Source organism: Rhynchophorus ferrugineus, unplaced genomic scaffold (genome assembly GCF_030347505.1).
Source record: "Rhynchophorus ferrugineus isolate W39M unplaced genomic scaffold, kcgeb_rfMv2 rfM8, whole genome shotgun sequence".
NCBI lineage: Eukaryota > Metazoa > Arthropoda > Insecta > Coleoptera > Curculionidae > Rhynchophorus > Rhynchophorus ferrugineus.
In genome coordinates, this window is record NW_027472587.1 from 6,876,159 (window position 1) to 6,891,996 (window position 15,838).

The 15,838-nt window shown below is 32.4% G+C and overlaps 1 protein-coding gene across 1 annotated transcript; it reads left to right on the forward strand.

Moving 5' to 3' along the window:
• Positions 1–2,594: 2,594 nt before the first annotated feature.
• LOC143200484 (uncharacterized) lies at positions 2,595–15,057 on the forward strand. The gene is made up of 3 exons (XM_076410920.1): positions 2,595–3,005; positions 11,429–11,640; positions 14,161–15,057. Exons 1-3 carry the CDS (start codon positions 2,738–2,740, stop codon positions 14,443–14,445), a joined length of 765 nt encoding a protein of 254 aa, XP_076267035.1. The 5' UTR covers positions 2,595–2,737; the 3' UTR covers positions 14,446–15,057.
• The last annotated feature ends 781 nt before the right edge of the window (positions 15,058–15,838 follow it).

The window sequence follows — 15,838 nt, forward strand, 5'->3', positions numbered from 1 at the left end:
TCCACCGTATTCTCCAGATCTGGCTCCCAGCGACTATTTTCTGTTCTCAGATTTCAAAAGAATGCTCGCTGGGAAGAAATTTTTGTTGAATGAAGAGGTGATCGCCGAAACTGAGGCCTATTTTGAAGTAAAGGACAAATTGTACTACAAAAATGGTATTAAAAAGTTGGAGGGTCGTTATAATCAGTATATCAGCCTTGAAGGGAATTATGTTGAATTAAAAAAAAGTTTTGCCAAAAAAATGTGTTTTACTGTGGTAGGTCGGGGACTTTTCAAATGATAATGTTATTAATGGTTATTGTTAAATATATATTTTAATTATATATGTACTGATTACCACACATTGATTTGTACTCTCCATATCTGAACCCAGTTATTTATGTTTTTATTTACATGTTGTAGCTGCTCTTTTATTGTTGTCAATAAAAACATATATCGACATGTAGGTCCGCTTTAGTTTCTTTTATTGTTGAATAGGTTTCCTCTTGTTTGTCTTTAAGTTTTTCAGTTCACTTGCAAGAGTTCAGTGCATTGGGTCATTAATATTTTCTGAAGCTTGCGGATCAGTGCCCAATATTTTCCAAATTAAAATTTGATTTAAATATTATTTGTGTAATCAAACATCCGGTACATGTTTCAGTCAGAATATAGTATTCAACAAGTTTGTGATTTTAATGATTCTCTTTCTTTTTTTCTTCGGTTATTAAATCATAACCTTTTATAACTTTAGTGGTTGCTATTGGTGAGTGTAAGATTTGGCCTAAAGATTCATTTATTGCAATTCGTCGACAAATAATTGAGATATTCTTGTGAGCTGATTGAGACCTACTAACGGTTCTACGACCCTTATATTTCTATCTGAAGACAGACTCTCCGTTGGCTCCACTTATGTCGGTATCTATATCAACCCTAGGTTCCAATGGTCATCTTAAATCAATCAGCGAAGATAATGGCGTGTATAGTAAGCTATTTCAGCTACTCCGCAAAAATAAAAACTGTAAATATGCTGGTTTGATCAGGATACCAAGTATGTAGAGAGCTTGTTCAACTTCTGGTCTTCCAATCCAAAGACTGCTTAACGCTCCGTGATATATGAGGAACATCAATAAACACCTAGAGTCAAACATACCACTTGTGAAGAGCTTCACAAATGTGATCAATCCTATTCGTACCCCAAGTATCTGGCACTCGTAAATTTTACACCTCGAACACTAAGCCAAACAGCATTCAAAACTAACTGGCCATTTTAGCATAAGAAAAAACTTGATGTAATATGATATGCTCTACTCAGAAAGGCCTAAATTAAGTCTCACTTTGTTTCACTTCATTTGTAAAAAGTTTAAAACAGTAAAATCGGTGAAGTAGACAGTTGTAAGCAATCAAAGCGTAAATTGATTCAAATATTTTTAACTCAAATAAAATGGCTCCAAGGTAAATTTTCATTGCGGAGCTATAAAATAGGTTCTCTAGTTCGGGTTTGTTCTAGAAGAACAAATACATAAAGGTCTATATAACAGACAACAATACTTTATAATTAGATATATGTTCTCTATCAGATCTTTCTTAAATTTAATTAGTTTGATTTGGAAGATAAAAAGGGCTGAAGAAATCGAAAAAAATTAGTAATCAATAATGAGAATAATCGGTCACAAATACTTCAAGAATTATAAACCTGAAGCTAAGTTAGACTGGTGTTTATTGAGTAAAATAACCCGAGATTTCCTAATAGTTACCAATTTATTTTATTTATACTTAGTTACTTAAATCTTCAGTGTGAAGCTCTGAACCTGAACTTCTCTTATATGATCAAGTACCTCTCACGACTGAATGATCAACTGATTAGGGCTACTATTTTTCATGCGAATAATGTGAATTCATCAATAAAACAGTTTCAACAAAAACAATTACTACCTGTTACACCATCATCAAGGTTTTAAATGAATAACAATAGATATTTTTTAGTAATATGGATATATTATCATTTGTTACAAATTACGAGAATTGTAAAAATTAAGGGGTTCATGGATTAAACTGAAGACAAGGACTTAATAAGCGAAAAATAAGAAAAAGTAGTAGCTAGCTGTGATTATATACTTTTTAGTTTCATTATAAATAATCCATACATTATATAAACATTTTAAATAACCTATAATAATATAATATTATACGACATTGCAGTTATGCAAATATTAAGATACTAAGGCTTGATTTCATAAAATAATTGACTATTCTTTGGTTTATAATTAAATTATCCAGTTCATAGTTCTCTAAACTCTACCTATTAGATCCTTGATTAAGCTGAAGCAAATAGGATGCTTCGTGATATCGATTAAACGGTGTCCGCCTTCTTGTATCTAACACGCCACTGTTCTCCGACATGTACACGCGACGTTAATTTGTGTGCTCTCCACCTAATTATATATTATAAATACCCTGAAAGGTCTAGCTAATTGATCTTGTCCCATTGGACATCGCTCGACCAATGAACAGCCGGTGGGCGCATCCGTACGAACGCGTCCCCGCCCACCATTTCTCCGAAAGCGAACGGCGAACGCAACGGCTAAAGACAACCTCCGTGGATGTCTGCGGTCTTCAGTGTTGCGACAACTTTTTTCATGTACTGTCGTTGTTGATTCATACATACGTTTTGATTTACTGTTGGTGATTGAGTAATCAGTGTCCGTGTAGTGATTAGTTTTGTGACTGAACCTGATGATAGAGAACTGATAAGAGAAACATGGAGGTTTCCGGCGATCAGACCGAGATCAAGCCGTCCACGGAGACGATGCCCGCCAGGCCCGTACCCAGACCGTTCTCGATTGAGGCCCTGATGAGCGACTGTGGACCGAAAAAAGTCCAAAATCCCCCGATGGTACATACATGGAATAATACGGTTTCTGAATCGTATCAACAAAACCGCGATTTCAGTGGTAGAGACACCGATTCTGAAAGTAGCCTAGATATGGATCTGGCGCAGGACTTATCGAGAAGAAGTCAGAAAGACGGTGAGCATAATCATTACCAATCTCTGCAATGATTTGAATATATTTACTCAAAACTCAGACAATCAAAAAATTATCTGCTGATGTTCAAGATTAAAATTCGTTAAAATAAACGAATTTTAATCATTATATAAGAAGCTAGGGAACAGTAGTTAGATAATATTAACTAATTATTGGTTAATTAACTCATTAATTCATATAAGCGATGCTTTATATAAACAAAGACTCATGACGAATCATAATTAAATATGTAATAAAAATAAAACTGTTCAGCAACAAAAATCAAGGCTTCTTTCAATACATGACTGAATTTTCTTTTAATATAAATTAGCCCAATCTAGATTATAAATTACTTTATTACTAATGTGTTTTGTCTTAAATCAATTCACAAGCAAGACGAGTTTGGGATGAATAAGTCCATAGTATCTATATCCCAAATTAATTATTATTTATATTAATTTGAATCTGACTTAATTTAAAGTTAAGAACGACACTTATACACTTTATACAAGCTCCAGTGATTTGGTTCGCTAGAATCTTTTAATTTTCTGTACTAAATTGCTGCTACGTTGCTGGAATTTAATAACATTTTTCATGTTTTGCTGCAAAATCTTGCATAACCTCGTAGATCCTGGTTTCGATATCATTTTTTATACATTGTTACTAGTCATTTCCTACTAACCTACAAGTTGTTTTTATGATTACTTAAATCTAGGTATATAACAGGGAGGACCCATCGGCCCTATCTCGGTCTCTGGTAAAATAATGTTTATGCATGCCATTGCTGTATTTGTTATTATATGCACCTCACTACACAAACCTACACAAGATCAGATTGTTTGATTCTTTTGAGTCTGTGTCCTGCTCTGGTGGTATCCAAAAGTTGCAATAGTTCAATATTATCATGAGAATGAAGTCTTTTCTCATGCCCCCTTGCTATTCTGATCTTGATTCAATCTTGATTTCTTGATTGACTGTGGGTATCTGAAGGTATCGATGTAGGTAGTCAGTCCTGTAGTATTTGGGTGAGCCTACAATATTTCTCAGGACTTTGTTCTGAAAAATTTGTATTTTGTTTATGTTACTCTTTGCAGAACATCCCCATAATTGAACTCCACATGTCCATATAGATTTCAGTATTTGCTTATATAATAACAATTTATTATGTAGTGATAATCGTGATTTTCTTCCAATTGGCCAATACATTTTCCTATATTTCAATTCCAATTCCAGTTATATATTCCTTCCAGCGAAGTTTTGTATCAAAATTCATTCCGAGATATTTAGCATTGTTGCTATATGGAAGGATAGTATTATTTAATGTTATTGGTGCTTGTACGGTCCAATTGTAGGTGAACTGTGCCCTTGCTTGTGTCATATTTTTATATTGTCACTTGCCTGTTGTAATTTTCGTTTTGCGCTACATCTAAGAATATGGCTGAGAATAATGTTTTAATTTCGTAGGCTTTTTCAATAATATCTGTTATTCTGTGGACTTGGTCAATTATTGAATGCTTGTTAATAAACCCAAACTGGTGTGGTGGTATTAGTTTTTTTCTCTCTATATGTATATGTAAAGATAAGCATTGAAAGTTAATCAAAAAACTTGTACTCGAAGGCCAAATAGCATCACTTTGATCTTAGGTAATGTTGGGAGTAGTTTTCGACTAACCAGTATAATTGTTTGCCGATGTATTTCTGATTCTACTTCAATTGAATTGAGTATCTCTCAAGTGAAATAATTAAGTTTCTGCTGCCAAATCTTTCTATAGACTTGTCGTTTACCACTCGTAATCTGTTTCCAGGCTCTACCAGGTCTAGAGTAGTGTCTATAGCTGTGGGTAGAGATATATATTTTGTTATTAGGACTATGTCATCAGCAAATATTCCAACTACTGCTTCTTTTGTTATTAGGATATCGGCAGTATGGGTCAGATATAGCAGTGATCCAAAGGTACTACCCTGCGGATCTTTAGCTGTAATCTAAATATAAATATATATATAAATAAAAATATAAATATTTTTCCAGCAATTGTCTGCGGCAAAAATTTGCTCATCTTATTGGTCAATTTGAAATGACATATATTGATGGGACATTCAGAAATTTTGCAGGACAGTAATTTTGGTCTAGTTGATTGCTGAGAAATAAAAACTGGCAATTTGGTATACTTTGGTGGTTGAACAGGTTTTAATAGTAATTAGTTGTAGTTATTAGTTAATAGTATCAATGGTTGTTATTATTTTTATTTTTTCTTCTCATAAAAAGGAACTAGACCTTGTTGCCCTTTTCTAGTCATCATTTTCTAAAACTTGGAATAAGAAACAAAGAACTGGTAAACTGCTGAATGTAGAATAGGTCAAATAACTGAATGATTCGGCTATTTCACTTATCCTGATTATAACGTGACAAAAAATGTAATTTGTTTAATTGTGTTTCTGCAAGGAAAATATTATTTTAACATGGCATTTTATAAGAAAGTTGGTCTTTGACCTTCCAAAACATAACATTCTGCGACAAAAATACTATGAAAGTCGCCGTTACCTAAGCAATATTACAGTTTATTAATTTCAGTCACTAGACTATTAGTATTTTGACAATTAACGTTTATCGAGAGGGCAAATGTTGAAAAACAAATTCTCCACAAACTGAAAATGTCATGTTTCAATGTGTTTTATTGTAATTTTGTAGTTTCTTCAAGACATTTAAATTTTTGGTCATTGTAACGGTTAGTTTTATATATAATACATGTCAATTATACTGACAATTATATAAACCATTATAACTGGTTAATATGGTTTGATTTATTTAGTTTATTAATGAATATAAATTTCAGTGCATTACAAAATTATTAATTAGACAATATGATGAATGTTATTTATATATGATAAGTCAACAACCTTATAAAATACTAGACGATAATTTGTTGTCATCGTTATTTTTAATATAAAAATTGATAAAATAGAGAAACTAAAATGTTTATTACTTCCTTTTATTATAAATAAACAAAAACAAAGCGGGTAAATTTCAGAATATGAAGAACCGTTGGAAATATTTTACAAAGACCTCTGAAGTCTTAACAAAGTGAATCAACACTTCGATAATTATGGGTATTAGAGGAATAACAAAAGGACAAAGAAAACATCATAAACTTTGTTAAATGAGTCTCATTATATATCTTATTTTTTACACAATAAGGCTTTAATCTTTCCCGTGATTATGCGCGCTATCAGCAACGAACATCAAATCGGTCAAGAAGTTTATAGCATCATATTGAATGCCATGTCTGGTTTTAAAAACTTTTCGCATAACTACTATCGTAAAAAGCAGTGGGGAGACGACAGCTCGTTGGCACCGGCTCGAACCTCATATAAATTTAACAAATCATTTCGCATACAGTTAACGGGACGTCAGAAGCCTGAAGAAGTTTAATAACTTTTAGGGCAACAAGTAAACTTCAGAGCAACTGGCCATCACCAGTGCATACAGTCGAAAACAGGGCGAAAATTAATACTGGTTTTCTAACAAATACTGTTTAGTTAATTTTCTGGTGCGATCAAACAAGCTGGTAGAAGTTTGTTATCTATATATTCATCAAAATTAATTTCCCCTTATATAGTGAAAGTAATTTTTAAATAATTTTTGTGTAAATAATAACTATTTTCTTCCTTAATCAAACTTGAAATTAATTCATTATTTTACAGTATTTTCATAGAAGTTTTAACCTTGAGCTTATGAAGTTGGTTGAAGTTGAAATGACTGGGTTATAACACAAATTTTTTTCTTGAAATTTTCTTGAAGACTATTTTATTTTAATGGAAATAAATAGCGACTTATTGGTCGTACAAAAGATACCGCCAATTCAGTATTATTTCTGACTTACGTTCTATTTTTATACTATATGAAATGATTTCTCAAGTTTTGTTTTCCATCAATAGTCCACATTTACACAGTGAGTTGCTATAAGTAGCTTTTGGTCGCCATACACCCAAAACAGCACGCTTCTAACCAAATTGTAGGAGACAAGGTTAAGGGATATATAAAAGTTTTAAGATAATGATACAAGACTTATTGGACTAAACCTCTGTACAAACCCTCAGAATCAACTATTTCCAGGTTATTACAAACTAAAGGAAATATCCAAAGGGAGGTAATATGGTGAGAATACGAATTGAAAATCATATCTTGGCCAGTATTATTGCTTGACAGGCAAAAAAGAAGAGTTTTATTTTGGTGTGAACTATTATGATAATCCCAAGGGTAAAAAGTATTGAGTTAGTTCAAGAGAAGCATCAACACCGAAGGAAAAAGTCGTGAAAACTAGGATCGGCAGGGTGTAGTGTATCACCTGCTGCTAAAATGTATTGAATTCGTTATAGCGGATATCTACTGACGTAAACTTAACAGAGCGAGTAGAAAAAATCAACAGTAGCGAGCAATAGACGCAAAATCATCCTTCTGCAAATTCTGCCGCAACCAGCGTACTCACCAGTCATAACGGCTTCAGATTAACACTTGTTCAGATGGAAGCAGCGTGTCTTGCCTAACACACAGTTTAAAATTCAGAAGAGAGCCCGATTTGTCTTCTTTTATTGATAAACTGTTTCATTTCGTGATAAATATATAGATTTCAGTAATTTCAATGAATTTAAAAGAGAGCAACCTTGTGATATCTCAAGAATCCTCCTGATTAGGTCAGTTATGAAAGTGACACACTTTTATTTTACTTCAGAATTATTTTATTTTAACGGAAACCAGGAGCAACTTGTTGAACTGTTATATTATAGATAGATCATTCGTCACGTTTCAAATATCCAGTGTCGCGTTAGTCCATAATATATTATACACATTATCGTCATTAAATCATAATATATGTCGCAAACCTTGTTATACCGAATTTAATCAGCAATAATTTCCACTCAATTACAATTCATCAGTTCCTCAATCAACCCTCGCATTAAACCGATTTGTACAAACGGATAATTGCAGTTCTCAGGGCTGGTTTCTTTCACTTGTGCGGTAATTGCGATTCCAAATTGTAATTTACGGCCAACCTCCCCGTGCGATGCCCTTTTTTCCATGGGAGCCGACGGCGAAGGGAGCGACCGACTTCATTATTTATGAATAGGAGTGAATCGGGTTTAGGAAAGTTGTTTTAATTTGATTCGAAATCGGATGAATAATTGATGATGCACGCGGTCATTTAGCGAGCGTTAAATGTAGAAAATGCGTCCGATGATCGACCGTTTTTGGTGTACCGGGCGAGTAGTAATGCTTGACACGTTCAAAATAAGCATAAAAAGATCGTAGACCTAGTAAATACGTTGCAAATATCGTCATTTAAATCACATAATATGTGCTAATAGGGTGTTGATTGTTGTTTGGACTAGTTAAATGATGAATTATAAGCAGGGAAGTAGAATTTGCAAGAATTGTTGTCAATTAGGCCATATAGGTCATTAATTTTTGTTGAAATCTAAAATTTTTTGTATAGGTGGTTAGTTACTACTTTCTACTACATTTCCAGCAACATTAGAAAACCATGTCGAAAAGACTTAGATTCTCATTCGTATCTGAACTCTTGTCTTCCAAATTCTTGTAGAGTGATAAGAAGAAGTCTCACTATTGAAAAGGTCCATTCGGCCAAAGCTGGCTGGAGCATGTATCTTTAGGGTAAACTGATATGGCTCAGTGAATGGAGGTAAAACGAAATAAAACAGTGGTGTTTAAATAAAACCGATGGCAGCGGTGTTACCTGGAGACAAGGTTTAGGCAGTCGATGGTGGCACGTCTAAACCAAACGATGTTCGGTTACTGAATGATCGGAAATAACCTTCAATAACATCCCAGATCAACGTCTCGGGGTTGCCAGCTATTCGTTATCGTATTCTAGTTGGCGTTGCTGGAACCCCGCCCGTGTTCAATATCTGGGATTATATTTCCGAGTAATTTGTTGACAGTTATTCTACGATTTCAAATTCGACATGCCTCAGGACCGCTACGTATCCATCTCACACATCATTGAGGTTCTTTATTGTTCTCTTACTTATCTCCCACCTTGTTTCTCCTATTATACAATTTCCCACACCTACAAGGAACCTTGGATACACTTGTTAACTTTAATGGATTCATTTTATATCTTTTATCTGAGCCTGATATATCTTCCTGGATGGTTTTAATGAAACATTTTTGGCGTTATCTTGCTTAAGTTCCTTTTTTTGTATTAAATAATCATTGGATTTTGTTGCTCAATTGGAGGATATTTTTACTTATATACCTCAAGCCGTATTAATTTTAAAAGGATGGACACATATACAATTTCAGGAATTAAGGGTGGATAATAATTGAAATGGGTGATGATATAACATAGCCTGATATTCTATATCTAAGAAAATTGGTTGATTGTGTCCATTCCATGACTCCAAATGACAACTGTGTCGTTCATATATCTAAATTAAGCTGAAGATTTTAATGAGGTGCTGGCTAGTGCCTTGCCGTTAAAATTTTTTGTTAAAATGTTGGCTACAATGGATGGAAATATGGGAGAACTCATAGAAATATGTGTTCCTAAAATGTTTCTTGGAACTGGAGGAAAGAAAGGTTAAACTGGAGGTTCTAAAGGTTCATCGATGGGGTAAAAAGGAGACAGTACAATAAATATAGCAATAATATACAACAATATAGTAGAATTAACAAAGTTTTTAATTTGATACGAATTGGTGCCTGTTATTGGTACCGTATAGACAGGGCGATAGGGAATCTCGAAAAGCTAGGTTGTCATAATTTTTTGATCAAGAACAGATTCCTTTCAGAGTATGGTTATAGTGGAAAATAATTTTAGTTTTTGCGTTGTTTAAATCAATATTGGACAAAATTGTTTTGGGACAAAACATTATTACTGTAAGTCTCAATAAAATGTACTGAGCTGATCACGAGTTGATTTTTAAAATATTATTGCAATTTCAAAATAATTATATGCGAAAATAATGACTGAAACATAATGTCAAGTTTTTTAAAAATAGCAAATTACATACACGTCTCTATTGGTAGCTCTATCTATTAGAGAACTTCCGTAACTTCTTCAAGTAGTTTATATGGTGAGTAAAACAACATATCTGAAATAGAATATATAAAATCTAAAATGGAAGAAAGCATAAAAGAATATTGTTACATCTATTCTAGATTTGAATTTGCTTAATCTTTACATAAGGTAATAACTAATAGAGTACAATATTCTTATACAAATACTTTATCTTTAAAAGCAAATACTATAATCACTTTATAATTTGACATTTTAGTATTTGTTATATTTAAAGTCAAGCAAAACATCATATCCACAGTCTTGTACGAGATATAACATAATTTTAACTCGACCTTTTTCAGTAACTTAAACTTACTAAACACGTTAAAAGTTAATTTCACTCTATCGGCTATTTTTCTATTAGAACACACTAGTAGTTTCTTTGTATATACAAACATACTCAAACTGAATTTCTCTCCATCTAGCATTGTTTCACATTTCATTTTAATTAACCCTTTTAATATATTATTAAAACTTATAATATCGAATAATCAAGCAGAATCAGCTAAATACCTCGGAATCCATCTTAACGGTAGATTAAATTGGAAACATCATGTTAGACAAAAGCCAGTACACATTATAACCAAAATAAAACAACTATACTGGTCGGAAGATACTCTTAACAGGATGATCTAAAATCAAAGAGCTGTTAAAACAAGCTTCTTCGATCTGGAAATCAAATGGATTTGCGAAGTTATCCAAGATTTCCTCTTGAAACCTGAAAAACGATTACTAACGTGGAAACAAAACAATTGCTGGACAACGCGCAGGATATCAGAAGATTGAAGCGAACCAAACCATACGAACTTATATAAAGTGTATACCTTATATAAAATATAAAGTTATTATAATTTTATAATTGAGGAATACATATTGATGTATTTTCTCGCATTTGTCTTGCTTGTGAATTAATCCAAGTACAAATGAAAGGTAGTAATATATTAACTTATAATTTAGATTGTAGTAAGCGTATCCAATAAAGATGTTAACAAAAAAAAATCGATTAAAAATGATGATAAATATTGATCATCCCCAAGAGTATATTAAGTTATTTTTTGAAAATTGTATAGTCAAGATGTGTTACAGATCATCCGTAACATATATAAATAAAATCGCAAATGTTTGAACACTAGATTGCTCTTCATGGAAATAAACGTCATGTAATGATGAGTAATGACAAAATTCCTTTTGTAAAAGCATCTTTCTAGGAAGCTTTTCGCCGGCAACCTTAATGTTATTAGACGTGTGACAGGTAGCTCCATTTCAAAGTCATTTCAAAAAATAAACATGAACTTTATTAGTGCCTACCCATTATAATATGTTGATACATATACTGATTTGTTACAGGATCAGATTTGGACGATGAGGATACAGAAGACCTTCAAAATTCCGACGGTGGACAGAGCGAGGGTCCGGGCTCGACCAAAGCTCGTAGACGTCGCACAGCTTTTACTAGCGAGCAACTGCTGGAGCTTGAGAGAGAATTTCACGCGAAAAAATACCTTTCCCTTACAGAACGAAGTCAAATAGCATCGGCATTGAGGTTAAGCGAAGTTCAGGTAAGTTGTTTTAATATTATTTCATCTTAATCAAAACTATTCGTTAACTGGTGTCACCTGGTAGTAACTGGTCACCTGGTGAATGTCATATTGATAGATTTGGATCGTTCCATATACGGAATTTATGCCTTTTAACATAATCATTCATCCAAAACTGCCCCTCATCTCTAAAGATGGTCAAAATTTGAATAAACTTCCAAAATTTCCGAAACCCCGTTAGCTAGCAAACGGTTTGGTTTTGTTCATTAACTTTAATCTCTTGAATCATTAGGTTCTTGTACGAACGTAGGTTTAACTTCCGACACAAAATTCGCCAAGTTGAAGTCTGCGAAAAGAAGATATTGGCTGCTTCGCATTCTCCTGCACACTTTCAAAGAGAGCGGTGATGTTCTCGGTCAATATGACATATTGGTGTTCGATGAAGAATGTCGAAAATGGACACAAATACTGAAACCTGTACATTAACAAACATTCATTTTAATAATATATTTTTATCATTTCGTTATGCTCCTCCATTACGTAACTTACCATTGTAATTTCTCATTAGTAACGGAATATTAAAAAAAAGGTTAAAGGACGGCGCAAAAAATATGGTCGTCACAGGCTGCTAACTTCATATAACGTCCTATTTAAGAACCTTATATATATATATGTCTAGTTACTTAACTATATGGTTACGTTTAAAAAACTGCAAACAAATATATCACTATTATAAAGCTATAATTTACTGATAGTTTACTAACAGCTATACTACTATTAATAGTTTATTTGGCGGTAATTAATAATTTGTGATCGTTATGTGACGTAATACTTCCACTAAAAATATTTTTACTCCAGACACCAAAGATCGCCAAAGTTTAACAGAAGTTGTATGAACTTATCGATGACTCTACGTTAAAAGTGACAAATACGCTTAAAATGATATTCATGAATATCCATCAGTTTACACCTGAAATGGAGTCAAAACTTAAATTTTTAGAAAAACTAAAGAATCATCACCAAAGGTAGAGAAAATAAGAGAAAACTGCTGAGAAGTTTGTGTTGCCAGATTTTTTAACGTTATTGTTTAAAAAGCAAAAGCGAGTATTATTTAGCATAATTATTTTTAATTACTATAGGATTATTTTCTCTAAGTAAACTTGAAAAATTGATAATAATAGTATCGACGTTTGACGTTAGACTTTATCTATAAATACAACCTGTAGTTTTAAATAAATAGTACATCATTTTGTTTATATTAATGTGTTTTAGTTTATTTCTCATATTTCCTGTATTTTATTTCAATAAACACATTTAATTTAGTGTTATGTAGAGTATTGAAATTATATTTTTCCTTACAAATATGAGTCCGGCTTTTTATTAAAACATACGTCTCTAATGTTGGTGTTTTAATTGCTATAATAAGTGATAAGAATACTGGATGTTTCGCAATCGTTACAAATTGTATCTTCAAGGTACTTACTGAGGCTCTAATAATCAGTTTATGCTTTTTAGGCAAATACCCTGTAACGGATAACTGTTCAACCAACTATTAAACAATTAAAATATCGAGAAGATGGTGTACTGAGAGGAAAGTTGTTTTTGAGCCCTTGATTTTGTTGAGATAATTTTGCTGATTTCACATATTTCACAAGCTTCTCAATACATCATAATGCGCAATGGCAATAACTGAATATTATGATAGCCAGTGGTTATTCAGTGATCAGGCAAAGCTAACTATGCCGTGTGTCTATATCTCACACATCGTTGATAATCTTTTATCCATGTCCTTATCACCCTTCTAATTTCCCCTGTGTGCACTTTCCTATTTTCACATGGGACCTCGTGATGAAAGACCGTGATATACTTTAAATATAACTTTGATGTTATGTTTCTAATTAGTATCCTGGTAAGGTGGTCTTTTATTTTTGGAAGAAAATTTCTTCGGTTTTATCATTTTCTGTTTCACTTTTTATAGTAGGTGAGTATTGGATCATATTGTTCATTTGACGGATTTTTAGTCATGCTGATTCTATTTTAAGGTTCGAATGTGATGAAAGCTCTATAAATTAAGGAATTTGGGGTTGATAATTCTTGCAATGTATGATAATACGACTAAAGTATTTGTTTTTTAATATCTATTGTCCTTTTCATGAACTAAAATATTAATAAAAATCTCGGAATTATTTTCGGTGTCCATGGTGAATTAAATGTTTTTGATAATTGGTATCTTTTTGAGATTATAAAAAAATAAAAATGCAGATAATGACTTCTAAATATTGTTGCATTTATTATTGATTAAGGAGTTGTTCATCTTCCACAGCGGTCTGTTTTCTTGTCACTGTTCTAGTGGTGGTTTTAAATATTTTGACTATTTTTTTCGTATTTCTGTAAATATATTTAATTCATTTTTAATCGCATCAGTTACTATTATACAAGTTTCTACTGATATTATTATATGATAATAATATCAGTAGAAACTAATTCTATGATATTAGATAATATTTAGGCAAAGGAACTATTATTTTCATTCTTTTTCAGGTAAAAATTTGGTTTCAAAACCGTCGAGCAAAATGGAAACGTGTAAAGGCCGGTCTTGGTACCGGAACACACCAAGGAGTCAAAGGCGTCCAACAAAAGAGTAAACTTGTCGTTCCCATACCAGTACACGTGAACCGATTCGCCGTCAGGAGTCAACATCAGCAGTTGGAGAGGGCGCTCGGGGATTTGGCCGGAAGAGTCCTCGCCAGTCATGCAGCTCTACGAGTCGGATTAGACCTGCACGCGTTTCACCCACACGCCCATCATCAGTCACCACCTCACTAGTGCAGTGAGTAGAGTTTTAGGTCACTTTTAAACATGAAACAATGACAAGAAACTATTCTTAGTGATAAATTGTTGTTGTGAATGAATGATGATGCCCGATGACTGATGATGAACGAGATTCAGAGAAAAATAACGATTTAAAATAGTTAGAGGAAAATTTGTTTTCAAAAGCAATAACAAAATTACATCTAAGGAGTATTGGATGAAACGTAGAGATTCAAAAGGCATCCAGTATCTACGTTTATTACTAAACATTTACTACACGACTGTATATAGATAATTTGTTTAATCCAATGTATATAATTCTGTTTATAATAACAAGGCGTTTTCTACTAAAATTTCGGTGAAATATTGATTCTATAACAAATGAAGAAATACGTTGCATTTACACCCAGTATCTGTAGATGTCGATATTTGTATGGTATCAAAAATACCGAGAAAAAAGATATTTTTGTGCAATAGATTTGTTAGAAATAAGTTTTGAATCACTTGATTATCGTAGTAACGTAGGAAAATGGAAAAGTTATTTCCTTTAATATTAAGTCGGAATTATTATAACAACTGTACATAATATTCTAGAAAAGTTACTGTAAAATAAATATAATATTTCGATTTTATGTCGTTTTATTTCCTGAATAATTACTACGATTTTTTTTGTTAAATTATTCAATGAAGGATCTGGTCGATCATTATTAATTAATTTGCCATTAAGTCTGTAATAATAATTTATGCGTAAGTCACTAAGTGGATAAAAACTGGTTGTTATATAACGAATATCGGAAGTACAAATAAGTGTCCGTCATTTTCTCAAGTGAGTATTTACTGTAAAATAAAGAAACTTCTTATTTTATTAAAGAAATTATTACTCGATAGCTATATATATATATATATATATATATATATATATGTATATATATATATATATATATATATACCAATTGTTGAAGCAATTTTTGGTGTCTTCCTATAATTCCTTCCTGAAATATATTCCTGACAGGTCATACATTTTACATGAAATAAGTAGAAGTCACAAGGAGCAATGTCCGAAGAATATAAAGGGTAAGAAGGGTATGGTAGTTTCCATGTTACAAAAATACAATCCATCGCGATATTGCACGATAGTTTGGTTCGGTTTAGTTTCAATTTTGGGTTTTTGTAGATTTTCCTTTTCTACTCTGTCTATGATAAACAGATAAACAAATGGCACTTTTTCGGTCCAACACTCGAAAAGAACAAAAACACAAGTTAAGAATTTTTGTTTAATTTGTCAAAATTACCTTGTTGACCTTCTAGATCAACCATTTATTTATTTTCAAACAATTTTTAAATTATTGATCATAAATTATAGCTTAGCGGACAAGTTAACCAATAAGACAATAAAAAGGTGCAAGTT